This window comes from Osmerus mordax, chromosome 11 (genome assembly GCF_038355195.1).
Source record: "Osmerus mordax isolate fOsmMor3 chromosome 11, fOsmMor3.pri, whole genome shotgun sequence".
NCBI classification, from domain to species: Eukaryota; Metazoa; Chordata; class Actinopteri; order Osmeriformes; family Osmeridae; genus Osmerus; species Osmerus mordax.
The window spans coordinates 14,922,278-14,943,509 of NC_090060.1; the positions used below are offsets into that span (position 1 = coordinate 14,922,278).

The window sequence follows — 21,232 nt, forward strand, 5'->3', positions numbered from 1 at the left end:
ATTCAAGATCATGTACACAGCGAATCTCTTGCTGCTGAAAACACTTGTAAGTATTTGCAGTTGAGCTGATAATTCTCATGCCCTCCCCTCTACAATTGCCATCTCAGAAACAGTTGAAAGGATCAGTATTCGACTGCCTCCAGTGGTGTTACCGTTCTCCATCGAAGGGCGTCCGTTCTGCGATGTGTGTCCAACCGGTGCCGACTAAGCCGGTTTCACCACAACAAATTATATTACGTTTGCTGACAAACAACTGGTCTTCGTAGAGGCCCAAAAAGATGATTTCAATATGAAATTACCAATGCTCAAAAGACAATGTGACAGCATAATTACGTATGACCTCCAGACTAACCTCCAGACAACAAACTTCAATATTGTCAATATGTAAAAAACAATAACATCACATCTAATTTGTTGAATTATAAGATATAGTTATACTGATGGTCAATTTTGCATGTTGAACATGATGCTAAAGCTCACTGTACAAGAAAAAGTACCCCTATCTGATATAATAAAAATTTCAAGGGACATACGGAATGTAAAAGGTAGAAGATAATGTTCTGCTAATCTCTAAAACCCCTGTGAGACCATATAGTAGGCTGTGACACACACATGCAAAACCAGCTGGCCATCAGTACTAATCAGAGCACCATTACCTCATGTCCTGTCCTCTTTCCGGCTTAAGTTTTCATACTTAATTTTGGATTAAATGTACCATAGCCTATAGTGTGGGTGTCCTTTCACCTTATTATTCATGCTAGTCTACACAGTGTAAATCATGCAAGAGACTTGGCTGAACTAGTATGTATGTCCATGCAGGACACTCCCTAGAATCACTGTAAATTAGATTGCAACACGTTAGATTAAGGGCCAGGCTGGCAACAGAGGATCCATGGGAGAATCTATCTTGTCGTATAGATTTACATTTACATTTAGTCATTTAGCAGACGCTCTTATCCAGAGCGACTTACAGTAAGTACAGGGACATTCCCCCGAGGCAAGTAGGGAGAAGTGCCTTGCCCAAGGACACAACGTCAGTTGGCATGACCGAGAATCGAACTGGCAACCTTCGGATTACTAGTCCGATTCCCTCACCGCTCAGCCACCAGATTCCCCTGTCCTGACATGGAAACACAGTTTGAGCCATTGGTCAAAGCTGGCTCATTTACTATCAACAGGATTACACAGCAAATCCCAAATGCAACGGTTAATATCCAAACATGAGAAATCCCCAGCCCTGATATTGACAAGGTTCTGCTAAAGGCATTCATGTTTGAAATTTTCTTCACCGAAGGAAACAGGGAAGTCACAACAAATTTCTGTCTTGGCAAAATGAATCATATGGCAGGTGGTGATGTTGTCCACGGCAGAGTTAAGTATTGTAACACATTCATCACATCCTACTACACATACCAACACAACAGGTCATGTGTCCCAACATCAATTTGCACCCTGGTCCCACCTAATGAATATTGATAGTACCCAAATACCTGAGGTAAAGTCACTGTGGACTACATTAACACCCACCCTTGAGGGATGCAGGCCATTTGTACCAGCCAGGAAAGCCAATGACAAAGCACTTCTGGCCCAAGACGATGTATTGAGATTCTAGCAGGACTAACCAAAAGGAAAGGAGGCTAGGCCAGGAAGACAGCAAGATAGATGGCATTGATTAAGCTGAATAGCCTGACTGACTGGAAGCAAAAAAAAAAAAAAAGTTATTCAATTATTTTTTTTCTTTCTTTCTTAAAAGCAATCTCTTTTATAGCAAATAACAGGAGACCGCGGCTGGACATGACAGCTGTCTCCAGTCACAACAACAAGGGTTGGTCTACGATAGACAACACCAAGATCCAGATAGTAGAACAATGATTTATTGGAAAGCACCCATAAATACATGATTTGAACACTTTATAAAACACAATTAAGATTAAGAAAACAAAACGTTCTCCAAATCCTTCAAGTCAAACATACAAGCGCAAAGGCTTGTAAACTGATGTTTCGGTGCTAAGGCTAAAACCCATCACTTGGTGAGGCAATAAGAAAGCTCCCTGTCAACAAGCTCAATTTGACCAGCTTTTCCAACACAGAGGCACACTGCTATTTATTAACACACAGTCCTAAGAAAAGAGGGGAGCACCAGTCACAATAACCTGGAATTGGCAGGCTGAGCTCTCCTCGATATCCACAGAGTAACACTAACCACCATTCATTTGTGCTTCAGCCAACAACACGGTAATTACTACATGCCTTGAGTAGCCATTCAATATTATCTGTATACATGTACTGCATTCATATAAACTACAGCAACAGACTTGTTCTGTGCAGAGGAGGACGCAAGATCTATTTTGTAATGTAGTTCAAGTAAAGCTTTGTATTTTTTTAAGGTTGACTGGAGATTTCCTGCCTTGGGATCATTGACTCAGCTGCAGCCCTCCTCCGCACTGGAGCCCAACGATCTTGATATCATCCCAGAGTCTGATCACCTCGTACGCTGACGAAGGGTTCGGAAGCGACCCAGAGAGAAAACCAAAAATATCCTCATCCTGATTCAACAGACTGTAATGTGTCATCTCAATGGAAGTGTACCATGGAGATGACTACAGCAGTCATCCTGCTCAGACACATTCATTTGGTTAGTAATGAAGATAATGGCTCAGGCAGCCATTAGGTTTAGCTACTGTAACCAACAGGGACAACCAAACTAATAACACAGCGCTCTGGTAATTTATATCAATGAGCATGGTCTCTGAATGGATGTACCTGAATTTTAAATATAAAAAAGTATTGAGATAAAATACAGGGCTAAAGCACCACATTTATATTCATAGTATGCTAATAACGCATCATCAAGCAATATACACATGTCTACTTAGGCATCTATATCAAACTAATCAATTTGATCAAGCATAGCCTACATATACATCAATACACAAAAATACATCAAAGCAAAGAAAATCTATTTCATTATCTTGTGCGTTTACACAGAGGTGGATCTTGTTATCAAGTGCCTGTGATGTCTAGGGAGGTAACAGCCACTTGAGCACACAGGTTCGAATAAAAAATAACCTGTCTGCACCTTGACAATATAAAATAATTAGAAAATAGCACGCACACGCAGTCCAAATATGATTTTCTCCCTATATCAAGCATGAAAGTAATTTCTATATTCAACTAAAATGTTATCCCACCTCGATTCCAATTAGTTTTTGTCTATGGCTTGGAATACATTTGATAGAAAAGCATGCACGGACACCCACACAGAACAGAAAGAGAGAGACTGATTCAAAGTGAGCTAATGCTGTAAGTCACTTTTTTCCCCCTGTCAGAGGAAGACCCCCGTGGGCTCAACGTCTAAACGTGCCTCTCCTCCTCCATCACAGCTGCTTTCACGTTCTGAGGGCTTCTGACATCCCCCTCCAGTGTGCATTCGCAATATACTTTTAATAAATCACAAGTCATTTTGGCCACAACATACACAAAGGTATGCTCACTGGAAGGAGGAAGGGAGGGAATGACGAAGCACAAGGGCTCCGTATGTTAGTCGAAAGCCAAATATGCCATGAAGATGTTAAAAAAATCTTAAGGGTCTTTGATTCCTGTGTCCTGTGTGGAAGTGGTCTGTGCTATTAATTTAGTTCCATATTGCAGTCTAGAAATAAAAAGCGCAAGTAATCCTTTGAGAGATTTATATACCGAAAAGTGGTTTGATAATCTTTTAATCCTTTTTAATAATGTTCTCACTAAGCTTATCAGAAGTAGCCCAACTTTCCCAATGGAATACTCCCATGAAAGTCTGGGAAGTTTAACAAAGAACCTATAAACGGGAATAAAATAATGAAAACTCATGCAGCATTTGTAAACTTAATCTGATGGTAACATATAAGATAGTGTAAATATGTTGTTTGCCCCACTAACGCTTCACATCTTGTTCCTTTAACTAAATAATGATCATATCTCTTCTTGGCATCTGGACAGTAGAATATCTGGAATGGCAAGGAGCTCTCCTATTGGCTGTCCAGTGGTGGAACTGGGGCAGGAGGAGAGAGGATTGGCTGGAGGAACTCAGAGGTGAAGACAGCTTCTGCATATTCTTCACACACATCCTGGAACTCTGCAGCCACATCTGCCAGGGCCTCCGACATCAGCTCCTCAGCCAGGCTGGAGAGACACAACACACAGAGACATCAGCTCCTCAGCCAGACTGGAGAGACACAACACACAGAGACATCAGCTCCTCAGCCAGACTGGAGAGACACAACACACAGAGACATCAGCTCCTCAGCCAGGCTGGAGAGACACAACACACAGAGACATCAGCTCCTCAGCCAGACTGGAGAGACACAACACACACAGAAATCAGCTCCTCAGCCAGGCTGGAGAGACACAACACACAGAGACATCAGCTCCTCAGCCAGGCTGGTGAGACACAACACACAGAGACATCAGCTCCTCAGCCAGACTGGAGAGACACAACACACAGAGACATCAGCTCCTCAGCCAGACTGGAGAGACACAACACACACAGAAATCAGCTCCTCAGCCAGGCTGGAGAGACACAACACACAGAGACATCAGCTCCTCAGCCAGACTGGAGAGACACAACAAACAGAGACATCAGCTCCTCAGCCAGACTGGAGAGACACAACACACAGAGAGACATCAGCTCCTCAGCCAGGCTGGAGAGACACAACACACAGAGACATCAGCTCCTCAGCCAGGCTGGAGAGACACAACACACAGAGAGACATCAGCTCCTCAGCCAGACTGGAGAGACACAACACAGAGAGACATCAGCTCCTCAGCCAGACTGGAGAGACACAACACACAGAGACATCAGCTCCTCAGCCAGGCTGGAGAGACACAACACAGAGAGACATCAGCTCCTCAGCCAGACTGGAGAGACACAACACACAGAGACATCAGCTCCTCAGCCAGACTGGAGAGACACAACACACAGAGAGACATCAGCTCCTCAGCCAGACTGGAGAGACACAACACACAGACAGAGAGGAGAGAGCGACACAGGGAGGAGAGACAAATAGACAAAGAGCAAGGAGAGAACAGAGAGGAAAGAACAACAGAGAGGAGACAGAGAGGTTACTCCGAAACATGAACACTGATTCCCCGGCTTAACTGAAAAACAACACAAATGCCTCGAGAATGAAATGCAATATTTAAAGTTGATGAAAAGAAAAGTCCCCATCATAAATCGTGATCACTAACAGAATACTGGTTCTGTGTGTGTGAGTGGACAGTATTCATCTATCTGGAGCCTCAGATGAAGACTATCTGTTGTGTTGAGCATCTGTGGTGGTGACAGGCCCAGGAGAGTCTGTGATCAGTCAGAAGGGGAGTGTGCTGCTCACTCACTCTGCCTGCTTATTAACTGCACATCACACACACACACAGACAGACAGGCAGGCAGGCAGACACACAAACAGACACACACACAGAGAAGCAAACAGAAAGGGAGATACGAGGACACTGACTGACAGACTCGCAGTATAAAAGGCCGACACTGACACACAGATATATTTCGAGAAGTATCTAATATGTTAGACTATCTGTAAAATATGACTTTTAATATAACCGCTTTAACACTTTACTATAACCTAGGCCTTTTCATAACCCTGTGTGACAGGATACCATTTTTCCACTTAATGCAAGAACTACAGTCAAGTTGAATTCCTGAAAACTTTAGACGCTCTGTGCTGGTGACAGTGACTGAGGAAGAGTTTGTCCCCCAAGAGCAAGGTTACAGTTTTGTGGTATCACATCTCAGCTAAAGAATTTTAAAGCAATTCACACTCCCACGCACCCACGGGGACAGAGAGAAAAGGAGAGAAATATAGACTTTAGCATCTCTCTCTCCTTAGGGAATGTGGAGGGCGAGAAAATAGTTGGGCTATTCAATTACTCCCTCGTCTCACTGACGGACCTCTCTGCTGGTCTGTCCGACTCATTTGAGTGCGCTCGCAAAGAGCGAATCCTCTGCAGTGCACCAACTTAAGAATTCTGTTAAGTATGCTAATGTGTGGATGGAAGACAGAGAGAAGAGGGAACAGCAGAGGATCATGCTCAGGGCGCCAGAGAAACTCGAGGGTGTGAAGTCAACACGGACAAAGTGCTGGAGCCAATGCAGCACACATGCAACAGCGACATCCTGTTTCCAGAGAGTTCTCCTGCCCCCGGGCCAGGTGAGTAACACAAGCACACGCCTCCCACTCTGAGCAGAGCTCTGGAGGAACTGACATCACAGCAAGGACTGGAACAACCCTGCACAACCCTGGAAGTGTAAAGAAGCGTTTAACAATGCTCACTTGAACACAGAACCAACAGATCAGGAAACAGATGGGACGAGAACACAAGCACGCGGGAAGAGGGGAGACCAAAATGAATACAAATGTGGAATAGAAAGGGAGAGGGAGGGAGAAATCCACAAAAGCCTAGAATATTAATTCCGCCGCCCACCTGTCAGCAATGGCCCAGGGGTTGAAGCTGCCGACGGCCTCGTGAGCCACCAGGCGGAGGTAGGCCTCGTGGTCCTCTCTGTAGCGCAGGATGCTGCTCAGCAAGCTGCCCGGCACCGAGACCTGCGTCCGGCCTCGGCTCCCCCACGCCGCCACGGCAAGACGGCCACCGGACGCCATGTCCTCCAAAGGTCTCTCCTCCGTGAAGCCGGCCTCAGGCTGAGGAGTGTGTCTGGGAAGACGAGAGAGAGAGAGAGAGAGAGAGAGAGAGAGAGAGAGAGAGAGAGAGAGAGAGAGAGAGAGAGAGAGAGAGAGAGAGAGAGAGAGAGAGAGAAAGAGAAAAGTCACACAGGGATAGGTTGCATGGCTGACTGACTGGACCTCGTGCGGCCTTTTTTATTACCTTGACCGATTTTATTCAGTCTGTTTCAATTGGCTACATCTGTCAAAGGAAGTGGAAAATCATTGGCACGGAGAAGTGAACTGTTGCTCATCGAGTTAAGGAGTCTGGCTGCTGGGAGATGGACTCCCAGGCAGGTGTGATGTGCAGCCAGGCCCTGGTAACCATATAACCCCTTGATTGGTCCGTGGCCACGCTGTGGTCAGTACTCACTAGGACCTGCTGAAACCTGGTGGGTTTCAGAAGGATTCTGACCAACCCCTCTCTCTTTTGCTTATGGGAGCTTGGGGGACTCAACAGGGAGGTGCGTTGGCCAGAGTTTTTAATCCTGTCTGGGAACAAATCAGCCCAGCTCTGGCAAAGACACTCTCCTAGCTGGGCTATATTTAGAGTCTCAGCTGCAGCTCTCCACTGTGCTCCCCAGCCCAACGCAGTCTGCGTTTCAGCAAAGTCCACCCAGGACTCAGCCCACGATTCAGGCTCAAACTCAGCCCCAGTCTCAGTCCCGGCCCCAACCTCAGGCCCAGCCTCCAGTCCTAGTCCCAGCCCCAGCCCAGTCCTACTGGCAGCCCAAGCCCAGTGGGAAGGTGTGTCAGAAGGGTTGCCGGGTGGTTAATGCACTTAGCCTGCCTGCCAACCCGCTTCATCCACAGACTACACACATTTCCTCTCTGATGGGACATTTAAGAGCCATTGCGGCCAACACCACAGTCGTTTCCCCTCCTGCCACGCACCGCAAGGTGCCCTTTCCGTCCACAAAATAGAATAATACACTTTAGATTCAAAGCAATCCAAAGCCATCCAACCATAGCCCTTTCAGACGGTGGGATTGAACCAGTCTGTCACCAAAGTCGGGAAACGTCTCTCGAGAATTGTCCAGAAGCAGTACAAAGGAGAAGATTAATGCTGCATATTTATAAAGGGCTGTAATTTAAACATTTCTGAGATGCGAGCAGTTGCGGGCAAGGTTAGGTGAATGATAATATATCCGGTAATGGAACTGAAGTGTGCGGCACAATCTCCTCCCTGTCTGCACAAGCACCTCACGATAGCCGGGAGTCAATAGAAGCCCCTGTATGCAGACTGGCTGTCGAGTGGTCCTTGACTGGCAGGGAGAGGAGGAGGCTTTAGTCAAAATGCAGCCTGTTTAACCCCACACTCCCAAGGAACCCTGTGAAGTCCATCACAACCCAGACAGCTTCCTCCAGACAGCTCTCATTCAACCATCCTGAACGAGCCACGGTACACGGAGCACCACAAACGGCGGCGGACGAGCGGCCTTGACGACGGAGAAGAAACCCCCCCCGCCGCGAGGTGCACTTTGGAATGACTTTTGCACGTTTGTTTTCTCAAGGCTCTTCGGCGACTCCAGCAGCGCGTCCCCTTGGAAACGACAAAGCGTAGCCGTGTCCCAGAGGGGATCCATCAAACGGGATGTAGACAGGAAGTGTTGGGGCTGAGTCACAGCGGGGGAGGGGGGTTCAGGCCACAGCCTGAGAGAACACGCAGAGACTCTGGGAGAAGATGAAAGATCAAGCCACCGCCGCCGTTGCTGGGTCAGCGAAAAGGACTCGACTGAGCCGGGAATGGAAGCCTGTGATCCTGTCCTTTTTACCCTCAACAGCTCTCCACATACGGTTACATCTGGACAATCTCTGAGCCCTGACCTGCAGGGTCCAACCATGGAGTGATGGAGGGGCAAGGGGGGGGGGGGCATGATTACATGGCTAATCTGCTGAGAGCCCATCTCCTGTAACAAGGTTATAGCCTGCTCCCAGAAAACTGGCCCTCGGAGAACGGTTAAAAGAGACGACCAACACGCACCGGGGGGGTGAAAACAAAAAAGGAGAGCCGAGCACATCAGAGACGCGGAACACCCCGCTACCCACAGCGTGGCTGTCCCTTTGATGTCATCATCGATTGGCTCGGGGGAGGGGCCATCTGTGGCCAGTTGGCGTCCATCTGAGGAGAGGGGGCTCTTCAGGCTCAGGGCTTTGTGTGCCTCGGCCACTCACAGCGGAGCCTCGTCTCTCATCCTTCGCTCCGATGATGCGTAGGAACACCACCCCCCCCCTCCTCCTCCCACCCCCTCCTCCCCCTCTTCCTCCCTCCCCCTCCTCCTCCGCCGCCCCACTGTCACGTGTCCACATGAGCACAAACAAACACACAATCCTGGAGCTCGTCCCTAGAGAACACAGTCCTACGTCTTCACGTCGCTTCACTTCACATTCCCCACAGCTGTTTCAAGCACCGTTCCAATGTTTTCTACATTAAGCAACTGACTGAGGGAAAAGCCATGAACTACAGACACCACAAAGGGCAAACCCCGAGAAGTGCTGGTGCACCGATCCACTGACTCAAGAGGAATTTGTCTTGGATACAAATCAAAACTGAGGGAGAAAAACGACTGAGCACTTCCGAAAACGCATCAGAGGCAGGATGAATCTACAGGAAATGGAAACAGACGATCCCGGCTTCATCTCTTCGACATTAACCTCCATCCCTACCCTTTAGCTTGAAATCAAGGGAGCCCTCTCCAATAAAAGGTTGCCTTTGTGCTTTTCAGCACACAATATCTTCAAAGAGGACAGAACTGATGGGAATAATGAACGTGCTTCGCGAAGCTATATGAGCAATCTCCGAGCATTGTTCGATTCCTGGAGTGAGAGAGAGTGTAATGATATGCACGCGCGCACACACACACACACTGTGTCTGTGTTGTCTGCGGTGCTGCCTCCTGCCTCTCTCTGCACCAGGCCGTGTGGGATGCAAACACAGGTAATCAGGGGCTCAGAAAAACATCCACAAACCTAATGAGCCCTCCACACTAATCAACAGCTGGGCCAACGTTCCACTTCCACAAACCCACCACTCTAATCATCGCTCTCGTACGTGCCTTCAACGCCATAGCTGTCAACACACACACACACACACACACCTCTACCTACTGTACCCATGGCCTAATGGACTCACTAGCCCCCTCTAGAGGCCCTTTGGAGCACGAGCCGTGGCTGGGGGAATTCTCCACAGCACTTACCAGCTCAATATATCCTGTGACGTGAGGCTCTATGGACACTGTGTGAACAAAGATTCATTAACAATCATATCAACGACTTTCAAGGAGACTGATCCCAGTTTGGAGAGTTTCCTGCTCTCCAACAATATGTAATCATGCAGATATCTGACATAGTTTGCCGTCCAACCAAATGAATGATTAATGAGTAATGATTATGTTTCGATTGCACCATTTACTTGTGCCTTGCCATGTGGGCTGCCTCTACAGCCTAGGCGCTGTGGTCCGCTGCGTAACGGCTTCAAAGTGCATTGGTGAGAGGCGTAGCATGCTGATTGATTGGCCGCTCTACAGCAGCTGCTAATTGGCCGCTCCGCAGCATGACCAAATCGCCACATGGTTGAGGTGGGTTTCCGTATCAAATCGTTTGGGGTTTGAGCCTGTGGTCGCATCTCTTCGCCCTCCTCTGAGGACCGCTCACACGAACCAATCAGAGGACGGGCCCCCCACATGAGCCGCACACAGACACCTGAGAGCGCCTGGCTATTATCTGAAGGGCCTCTCTTGGATCCGCACAATCTCCTGTCTGCTTATCTGGGTGTGGAGTGACGCAACATCCCTGACGACACATCAAGCACGTCTCACTTCAGCCAGGACCAAGCCGACCCCATCATCTGCGAGAGCTGACAGATAATAGAAGAGACTCTCTTGAGCTTGAGGACTGAACTAAGGACATGTTTATAATGTATATACATATGAGGCAGGTAGCCGCACACAAGCAGGTGGAGCCCTGAAGCAAAGGTTATTATGGCTGATATATAACCACCATGAAACACACATCCTTTAGTGATCCCAGGCGACCCGGCTCGCTTACCAGGAACTAACAAAACAAGTCGCGGCTCCTCTAGAGCCTCCTTTAACAGCCAGGCTGCCTTGAGGAGCCACTGCTCTGAGTAACACACAGAGAGAAATTCCAGGGAGGTTGTGGGAAAAAAAACAAGCCTCTAAGTGTCATGTTTGCAGTGTGGGATCAATTTTTTTTTCTTTGCCAAAGTGTTGGGTTGACTCATTTTCTTAGAGTAAATCGACAATTGTTGAAAGAGAAGATGAGAAGTGAATGCTTCGATCTGGGTCTTGGCTGACAGTGGGAATGAAATTGAGGCGCCATCGACAGCATGGATCAATGTCAATTGATTTTCAAATCAGACACCACCCTCCTGGTCACTCACAACATTCTGTTGTATTGTAGACACTTAAATATAATTGTGCCATCACAGACAAGCATACACTCGTCAATACCAATACGCACAGTAATATTCAGCCTTCCAGTCCTGCATTATCCAATGCACTGCCTAGCTACTGAGACCAAACCAGTGAAGGTGCTGAATTGAACACTGCACCCTGCTAGTTCTATCAAAGAGAGCCTATCAAAGAGCTGTAGTAAGGTGGCATGGCACAGAACGTTCTCACCAATGTGACCTGACAGCAGTGAGCCCCAAGCATGTCATTTCCTGGGGTGGGAGACACACTGACACACCGTGTGCCTGGTGTCTGCTGCTGTCTTCACAGAGGCAGGATCCAGGGCTGAGAGGACAGAGCAAGGTGCCAGTTCTGCCAGCCCCAGGATCAATACCGCTGACCTCACAGAGCTACAGTCGCTACCTTTGCAGCCTTGAGGTCGGTGAAAAAAAAAGAAGAAAAAAAAAAGGTTCTTCAAAGAGCTGTCTGCAAAGCTCTCTTTTGTCACGTCTGAAATCTGAAAAGGGAACGAGGTGCAGACGGGAGGAAAGGGGGGAAAGGGCACGAGCCAGTGAGGATGCAGGCGGAAGCAGCAGCAGAGAGGATCCAGCAAGGCGAGGAACCGTGACTGACTGAGGGGACTTTAATCTCCTAATGGCGTGGCTTGAAGCTGTTCAGTTCAATCACGCTGGCATGTCTGCTCTCCCTCTCAACAACTTACTTCTGCCATCTGCGATTGGCTCTCGCTCACTGCCTCCTCCTCAGCCCGTCCTCCTTTACTTCCCTCATTAGCTGATGCTACAGCAGCAGGTGAAGCCAAGGCTTTGGACAGGAGAAGCCAAAGATTTGGTGTGTGTGTGTGTGTTTGGAGAAGAGGTGGTTGAGGGTACGGGCGAGGAGTGTTAAAGCAAAACTAAGCTGGGCAAACAAGTTTTTACTACATCCTTAGCTGACTATAGAGGCATGCAGTGGAGACAGTGAATTTATTTAATTGATTTTTTGGGGCAGACTTGCTATTTCGTCCTACTCTTATCATTGGTTAGAATGATTTTCCACCCTGTAATTATCCCATTACCTTGTCGGATGTTGCTTTGGCACCTGTTATTTAGTGCTTTGCTGAGCCTTTCAGTTTCAGTTTGTTGAGTAGAGGACAGGTTAAGTGATGTCATCCACCACTTTACTCTACAATGATTCCAAAAGAAGTGGGGACTGATGACCCAAGTAGGGCATGTCACCTCGTTAGAATACTACAGTCAGCACAGCCCAGTTAGCCATGAATCTGAATAACTGCAGTGAGACAATATTGGTTAGGCCTCATGTGTGTCTATTCATTCAGCCTTGAAATTAAAAAAAGTGATTTCAGTGTGAACCACAGTGGCACCTGCAAGCTGGGTACTGCAGAGCCCAACAGCAGAAGGAACCGCAGGCTGCCACACACAGGTGGAGGGATAAGAGGTCATGGCAACCCACCCCATCTCATTGGGCTTCTCTACGATGATGTCAGCCGTGGGGGAGTGTCTTAGGGTTGGTCTGGAGGGCCTGGTTGAGCAAGGAAAGACTGTCCTGGGAGAGACTGTCCTGGGAGAGACTGTCCTGGAGCCTGGAGCAGGTGGCTGGGTCACTGAAAGAGAGAGCGAGGGGAAAGGTGAGTGAGGATAAGAGGAAGCAAAAAAACAACAAAAACACCTACACACTGTTGCCACCTGGAGGACAGCAGAGGACAAACATGTTAAAGGAATATGTTGGAAGGAAACTTATGAAGCAGGGTTTCCCGCAGCACTTCAGTTAAGGCGGCCGCATAAGCGACACACACCTGCCGCCTTAAATACGTTGTCAATTTTCTTTTTATTATTGCGATATCCGCCGTTGTCCTGTTTTCTCCCTTCCATTCCAAACCGTGACCAACACCAGTCTCCCTTCTCTGCAGAACGCATTAGTCTATTGCACAAAGTACCCCCCCCCCCCTGGTCTGACGGCAAACCCCACCCTCCCACCTTAACTAACACATTTTCTGCGGGAAGCCCTGTGAAGGAATTATACAGTTCAGTTATTGCATGTTTTGCAGGTACAAAGGATGGAGTGGATAGGGGGTGTTGACTTGGTTGTTTGACCCACCAGTGGCCTTCTCTCTGTCGCTGTAGTCGGGGTCAGAGTATGAGATGGTGTTAAACCGTCTCCTCACCTCCTCCTGGTCTCTCTGCCCAGACAGGAAGAGACATGACACATCATCAATGTACTTGCCAGTTGCCATTAAAGGAGCATTTCAATCAACTCTTCTGTGGCCACATGCCACGTCAACAATAACAATACAAAAGCTTGTAAACGGTTGACAGGCGCCAGGCTCACTATGAGGAAGGTACACCCCAGACCGGAGCTGTCAAACAACTCTGAGGGAACCATAAACCAACCCGGAGAGTGCCCTTTCAGACTCCCCAAGACCTTTCCGCTGTGGCCTTTTCCATAGGTTAGACCCCCCTCCCTCCCTCCCATCTCACCTCCATCTCCTCCATCCTCAGCAGCATGTCCTCCAGGGTGGGGGCCTGGAGCCGTCTCTGGGCCGGCCCCTCGGCCAGCCTGTCCGTCTGGGCCGTCCAGGCCTCCCGCGCTGCCTCGTCCAGCAGCTCCTCGAGCAGAGCCTCGCTCACCTGCTCAGTACTCTCCACAGCCTGCAGGGGGAGACACCAGGAACAGGAGCCGGTGGCTTCAGCTCACGATGGGCCTTCCAGATGACTACAGTCAACTCAAGCATTGCGATCCAGAATCAATTCTTCTCTAAAGGTTTGGATCTTTTGGAACACTGGTTTGTTAAATTCATCATAGGATAGTGAGACTTGACGTCCATCTTTCCAAGGTCAAAAGGTCTTTTGGTGAGCTGCACAAAGCTCTTTCTATAAGATATGAGGCCGCTAGCTTGAGACAGAAGGACCTTACAATGACAATATTGTCATGCATCCCTTTGAAAGATAGAAAGGTGATTACCCATTACTATGCCTTAGAACTAAATATTACATAGAAACTATATTTGCTCGTTTACTCCAATTTATGTAAGTTTCTGTAACCTATCCACTTGATTTATTCGACCTCTAAGTGCAAGGCATTGATGGACCAATGATTCCCATCCAGATTATAATAAAACTTCTGGTCATCCTTTCTTTTGATAGTCTTCAAGTTCTTCCTGTCATCGATTCTTTCACATCATCACAACAATTCAGCTTGTCATGTAAATACAGAGAGATGCACAGCTACACTGCTAGAACAGGTCAGTGCCGTCATGAAAGCCTAGGGTGAATGGATGAGAGAGGGAGGTCATGAAAGCCTAGGGTGAATGGATGAGAGAGGGAGGTCATGAAAGCCTAGGGTGAATGGATGAGAGAGGGAGGTCATGAAAGCCTAGGGTGAATGGATGAGAGGGAGGTCATGAAATCCTAGGGTGAATGGATGAGAGGGAGGATGGGAAGGCCCCCTCACTCCATCCTGGCCAGACACACCATGTCTCAGAGGTGAGCTCTCCCTGCCCCATCTCTCCAATCACCAGGAGCTCACAACAAGCACAGAACGAGCTCTCTGACACACCTCCTACCAGTCCTCTTGGTCTCCCGTGCCCTCTCAAGCACAGAAACAACCAGGTCGACACACACACACAAGTCATAAATTCTCTATTCGTTCTGGCCAGGACACAAATCCGAGAGTAAATACCAGCCATATGGATTTTTCAATAACAAATGAGACGTGTATTGATTTCCCCATCTGAGTCGTACACATTCAGGGGAGAAGCTAACAGCTTGCAGTAGCTGGAAATGGTAGCAGTGTTTGTGTGTGTGAGAGTGTGAGTGTGTGAGTGTGTGTGAGAGTGTGTGCAAGATGGAGAGCTGAGTAGTTACAGCCACCTGAGCATGGCCCAACAGTGACGCCCGTCTTCCACCAGTCTCCTGATCTCCTCTCTCTGCCCAGTGTGTCGAAGAGCCCACATCACACCTGCAGAATGAGATAAGCAAACACTGTAAAAGCCCACCCAGTGCAGGCCACCACATGTCCTCTGGGAGAAAGCAGGCACCACAGCACTGTACCTCATTCTGTGGATTCGTCGTACTGCCTCCTGACTCAGCCGGTCCAGCTCCATCAGCCTCTGCCTCGTCATCTTATCCAGCCAGGCTTGCCTATGACGTCAATCACCAGGAAAACAAAACAGAAATAGCTTCAATTAGCTCCCCGCATTCACTATTTTCATATATCAGCACCAGCGCAAGCCAGCTGCAAGGCTTTGATTATTTAGAGCTCACAACGGCTCTAATTAAAATTTGGACGAGTGAAAGAATGATGTGGAACACTCAATCTACAGCGATTAAGTGCAGGTCTTCTTATAAATCAACATGTTACAAGATGGAGGGGGAGGGGGGGGGGGGGGGTGGAGTCTGCAATCTAGAGAGCATCCAGACCTAATTTATAGGAAAGATTAACTTCGAATTGGAATCAGAGTACTGCCCTGGGCTTCCAGCAAGTGGGGTCTGACATCAAGATTTAAAATAACTTCATTACGGAAAATGAGTCAAGCCATAAATATTCCTGTTCTCGCGGTTAACTACTGGCTCGCTCAGTTATCCTGTTTCCTCCAATATAAAATGTATATTATCTAGCACAAGTCCATTAAGCTCCTACCAAACATGATCTAACCCTTTCCACTTTGCGGCCCATTTGCATAGCTCAAATATATTTGCGGCCCCCCCACAACACAAAGTAAAGAGAGGTAACCTGCGTAACTACAACCATTCCTATAGTTTCATATAACATAAAGTTGAATAGCAAACTGCTATATTGGCTATGCGCACGTCAGTGATCAGTAATTCTGTGAAAAAATAGGCCAGGTCTACAACTTTCGGTGAAGTTATAAACACAACTTTTAATATCCAGAACAGCTTGTTAACTTGCTACTATCAATAGCTAATAGCAACTTAGCTATTGCTCTCTTAACCCTATCCTCCGATTTAGCGGCTTCTCGCGACCATAACAGGTCGCCCTCACCGAGATCTCTTTCCAGATTGTTGTTAAAAACTGGGAGCAAGACATGTTACATTACATCATCCATAGGGAACAAATATGTCATCTGTCAGTCTGTGCTGGGTCAAAGAGGACCTGGGGGACTGGAGGTGATTCTGACCTGAGAGCTTCGCTCTGGGCCTGGGGGACTGGAGGTGATTCTGACCTGAGAGCTTCGCTCTGGGCCTGGGGGACTGGAGGTGATTCTGACCTGAGAGCTTCGCTCTGGTCCTGGGGGACTGGAGGTGATTCTGACCTGAGAGCTTCGCTCTGGGCCTGGGGGACTGGAGGTGATTCTGACCTGAGAGCTTCGCTCTGGTCCTGGGGGACTGGAGGTGATTCTGACCTGAGAGCTTCGCTCTGGGCCTGGGGGACTGGAGGTGATTCTGACCTGAGAGCTTCGCTCTGGGCCTGGGGGACTGGAGGTGATTCTGACCTGAGAGCTTCGCTCTGGGCCTGGGGGACTGGAGGTGATTCTGACCTGAGAGCTTCGCTCTGGGCTTGTCTCTTCTTGTCCGGGCTCAGTCCCTGTTCTGAAGTCACCTGGGCCCCTCCCATAATCCCCTGCTGCTCCTGCTGCTCTGGGGGGCCTGAGGCTGGGGGGCCTGAGGGCGGGGAGGCGGGCAGCTCCGACGGGGCCGCGGGGGGCTTCCCAGGGGAGAAGAGACACCGAGGTTCTGGCCTCCTGTGGGGGGGGCTGAAGCCACAGCAAAGGAGGATTCATTAACGAAAGAGAGGAAGAGGAAGAAAGCGAAACAGAAATAGAGGCAGATACAGAGAGAGAAAGGGAAAGAAGAAAGCGAGATGCATGCATATACTGTTTGTGTCTCGCTTTTATTAATTATCTTTAGGTAGAGAGAGGTAGACAGAGAGAGGTAGAGAGAGACAGAGACAGGGAGAGACGGAGAGAGAGATCCATGTTTATTCCCACCGTTGTCTGGGAGGAGAGTGAGGGGACGTTGGGATCCAGGGTACAGAGGGCTCTTTCTGGGGAAGCTGGCTGACCCTCAGTCTGGAGGCCACTGTGGGCTGCTGAAAACCCACGTCCCGTAGCTGGCCACCTGGCTTCTGAAGAGACAGGAGAATACACGTCTCCAGTCTGTGGCTGAGATCAACTCATCTACAGCAGGTTCACTGACACTGAGCCCTAGGATGAGTGGGGCTCAGTTCCTACCTGTCCTCCTTCTCTGAGCTCTCTCTGCAGGACCAGGCTCTCCAGACCAGCACGCAGCACCTGGCTGCGGTCCAGGGGGGCAGCCTGACTGGATCTGGGGGGCTGGGGGACCCTCCTACCTGTCAAACACATATGAGGAAAACATCCATCACAGGAGATACAACACTGCCTGGATTGCTATTACAGTCAGTGCAGTTGCAGTGCTTATGACCTTCGGGTATAAAACCGTCATAAATAGGTACCTTTGACCTCACCCACAGACAAACGTTTGTTTGTGCATGTAGAGGTTGTTAGTACAGTCGTTGCCAGGGAAACAAGGCTGGCATTGGATGCAGGTGGTGTGTGTTGGATGCACGTACCTCCCGGGCGGGCGGGCCGGCAGGTGCTGCTCAGTCACAGACACAGGCAGCAGCAGCCGCAGAGAGCCACGGCCCCACCCGGCTCTCAAACCTACTGTACTCTCTCTGAGCAGGGAGCCTCATTAAATTCCACCCCTGACGCAGCCATTAACACCCAGCAGGAAGCTCAACCACAGCAGAACAAGAAGCCTTCAGGTGATTTGCTAAGCCACGGGAGATGGAATGATTTGCCCCCTCATTGGTAATGAACGAGTAAAGAAAACAAACACATAAGGCACTTGGAGGGAAAGTGATTTTGACGGAGGCCTTTGAGGAGATCCGTTTGTTCGACACGCTATATTTTCACACTGCTGTGTGAGTGTGCCGTTTAAGCGGTCGGGTAGAAGCATAGCCCTCTGCCCTTGAATTGAAAATGAAAATTACCTCTCAAAAGTTATTGATGTTGCAATAATAAGAAATGAGCCCAGAGAAGGAAGAGAAGACAATTATCCTAATCAAAATGCTAATATAATTTCCGTGCCACAGCTGACTGAGGAATAATGAGTCTGTCTCTCTGCTGGCTCATTCAGACGGATGGAGCGGCTCCTCAGCTCTCACCAGGAAAGCTCCGCTTGGGGCCCACAGCTCTCCTGGCTCCTTGGAGCCCCCTGGTGGCAGGGCCCCTGGTGGCAGGGCCCCTGGCTGCGTGCGGGGGCGACGAGCTGCGGTGCGGAGAGCGCCAGCGTGCAGGGGAGGAGCTGCGTGCTTGGGCAGGCCTCCTCCGAGGACTGTGTTGTTTACTCAGCGCTGAGTCAAGGGTCTAAGACACACAGACAAGAGCAGGAAATTAACTGCAAGTCTGATATCTCAGAAAGCAAACTAACCTAAGAAACCGTGTGGGTGTCATTACTGCATGTATAGAACCAAATCTAGATTTTAATTCCCAGTCCTTTATAACTACAATAAAATGACACTCCCCCACCCCCCCCCCGACCCCCAGTGTGGTGTGTGATAACTGTAGAAGACTAGACAGCGTGCTCCTGTTTCTGACCTCCAGCTTCTGTAGGATGTCCAGGGCCGTCTCGGGCACGGCAGAGCCCTGGCCCACCTCCACCTTGGCAGAACACAGAGAGAGCTGGCGAATCAGCTGGCCAAGTTCTTTGTAATGGGAAGGCACTCTGCCCTCGGACGGACCAGAGAGCTGGCTGGTGAAGACCTGCATGGCCCTGACCGCCCCCCTGTGGGCAGCGGCCAGTCTGTCCATGGCTCTGGACTGGGAGAGAAACACAGTAGGGCTTCAAATGCTCATTCATGTTGGATTACTGACATGATATGATGATATCTTGCGACTGGGGCACAACATACTTTTTTCGTGTGATGAATTTTTGGGGAACGTAGCTTATCTATATCCGCTTGGATCTCTTTCACCTGTGTAAATACGCATACTGTGAACAAGCACAAATGGAATGCAAGGCTGATAACTGATGCCATTCTCACTATACTATATTCTCTTAAGCGGTTGCACACTGCATGACTCGCCTGTTGCTGCAGTACGTAGATGATGCGTGCAGAGCGGGCCGCCTGCTCCTGTCTGCGGACCTCCACCCTCCGCTGTTCGTCAGGCTCCAGAGGCTTCTCCAGTGAACCGCCTGAAATTCACAACGAACGTTGATCCTAAATTTACATTTAGTCATTTAGCAGACGCTCTTATTCAGAGCGACTTACAGTAAGTACAGGGACATTCCCCCGAGGCAAGTAGGGTGAAGTGCCTTGCCCAAGAACACACCATCATTTTGCACGGCCGGGGAATCAAACCAGCAACCTTTTGATTACTAGCCCGATTCCCTAACCGCTCAGCCATCTGACTCCCACACGACCGAAATACGGCCGTTTATAAAAAGGCTGTATTTATAAACAACACGACCTGTTTCTCTGTGTTACCTCTGCTAGCCAGCTGCTCAATTCTCTGAATGTAGATGGCCAGCTCTTTCTGCAGCCTGCGAATCTCCTGGCTGAGCTTGGGCTCCTGGCTGTTGTTGGTCTGACCTGGGCCAGGGTCTTTGGTAGGGGGGGAAAGACCCTGCTCAGGCCAGGGAGGACCAGACAGCTTCTGGGGGGTGTAGACCAGAACTCTGGCTCCTGACCGGGTCACCTCCTCTTTTGGGACAGAAGCCTTAGTCCTCCCTGTGTCCATCCTCTGCTTGGAACAGAATGGTGGTGAGTTTTGAAGTATGTGTCACAATAAACTAGAGTTGCCCATACATAACGAAGAGCGTTATCTCTACAAAATGATCCTCCTATATGACAATGTTTATTAAATTCAGGTCACTATAAATTAACATCCTTGATACAGCATCGTGTTAACCTGTGGCAGATCATCCGTGCTGTTGTTAGGTGGAAAGTTCTCTGGCTGCTGTAGTCTTATGGGAGAGTTGATTAGAGACTCCTGCCGTCTCCGCCTCAGGTCCCGTTTAGCCAGCCGGACTGCAGCCAGTAGCCTCTCCTCTGAGAGAGCAGAGAAGCTCATGGAACTCCTGGTGCTGTCTTCATCCTGCTGCTCCTCCCCATTGGTCATTAACTTCTCAATCACAATGGGGGCCGGTGGGCCAACTCTGGATGCAGGTTTGTAGGCACTGGCTGGTACAGCCTTATTAAACAGTAACTGTACAAGAGAGGAGTAAGAATGAACTGTATATTTTGTAACATTGGCATTACTTGTGGCCCTTGCGTCAGACAAAAAATACTAGTGATAGCTCGAAATTCTATCTGTATTGGTTAAAGAGTAACTAACTCGCCAAACTCAGCCTTACTCAAACGCTTGAAATGCTACATGAACACAGTCAATTATCATTCACCAACCTCCCCTTTGACAGGTCAAACCTTAAAAATTATATTAACACGTTTGCACAGATTTGTAGGAATCAAGACCATTGATGAGTTTAGTCACGAGTATTAACTTTATGGGTTTAGCTCAAAGTTTAAGTTTTGGAATTTAGCAACACTTTGACTAGTTCCCTTCTTACCTACAGTAGCTAGGCTAGTTAACCTAGCAAGCTATAGTAGTGCTACCGTTAACAGGGATAACAAATAATAATCTCGCTTGCTCCTTACTGTACTTTCAGTTAATTTAGCTAAATCAAAACAATGGAATGTTTTAGAATGACCAAATAGGTAGTAGTTAACTGTACAGATAGAACTAACAGTTTAGGTAGGCTCATACAGATAGGTAGCTTTAGCACTAGCTAACTAGCTAGCTCTACGTTATTACAACGCTAGCATGTCTTGACTAGTACAATACCTGTGTTTTGGACAGCCCAGTACCACAGTGCTGATTTGGACCTATGGCAACCCAGCTCTTTGCTGCTTGACCTCGCCCTGCTAAGATCATCGTTGTTTCTTTTAGAAACGTAGCTGTCATCGTGTCATAGCTAGAGAATTGCCATTATTTACTAATAGCATTTTACTAGTAAAGCAAGTAGCTAGCAAACAGACGTTTGAAACGCCGCCATGACAACGGGAAGCTACGCCTTCAGAAAACAGGAAACGGTCTTTTCAACCTAC

The 21,232-nt window shown here is 48.5% G+C and overlaps 1 protein-coding gene across 1 annotated transcript; it reads right to left on the reverse strand.

Annotated features, from left to right (window-relative positions):
* Window positions 1–1,894: 1,894 nt before the first annotated feature.
* kiaa0753 (KIAA0753 ortholog) lies at window positions 1,895–21,113 on the reverse strand. Its single transcript, XM_067246869.1, has 17 exons — window positions 20,970–21,113; window positions 20,037–20,333; window positions 19,613–19,868; window positions 19,211–19,320; window positions 19,037–19,099; window positions 18,723–18,944; window positions 18,290–18,491; window positions 17,334–17,452; window positions 17,091–17,227; window positions 16,641–16,856; window positions 15,193–15,282; window positions 15,013–15,100; window positions 13,621–13,791; window positions 13,241–13,322; window positions 12,596–12,746; window positions 6,475–6,705; window positions 1,895–4,161 (listed from the first exon to the last, which is right to left on the reverse strand). The coding sequence occupies exons 1-17, from the start codon at window positions 21,087–21,089 to the stop codon at window positions 4,008–4,010; spliced, it is 2,709 nt and encodes a 902-aa protein (XP_067102970.1). The 5' UTR covers window positions 21,090–21,113; the 3' UTR covers window positions 1,895–4,007.
* Between the last annotated feature and the right edge of the window lie 119 nt (window positions 21,114–21,232).

Coding starts and splice junctions, on each gene's coding strand:
- kiaa0753 (XM_067246869.1), bottom strand. CDS start 21,089: ATGACAGCTACGTTTCTAAAAGAAACAACGATGATCTTAGCAGGGCGA. Junction 18,945..19,036: donor AAATTCATCACACGAAAAAA/GTATGTTGTGCC, acceptor TTTCTCTCCCAG/TCCAGAGCCATGGACAGACT. Junction 12,747..13,240: donor CGACAGAGAGAAGGCCACTG/GTGGGTCAAACA, acceptor TCTCTCTTTCAG/TGACCCAGCCACCTGCTCCA.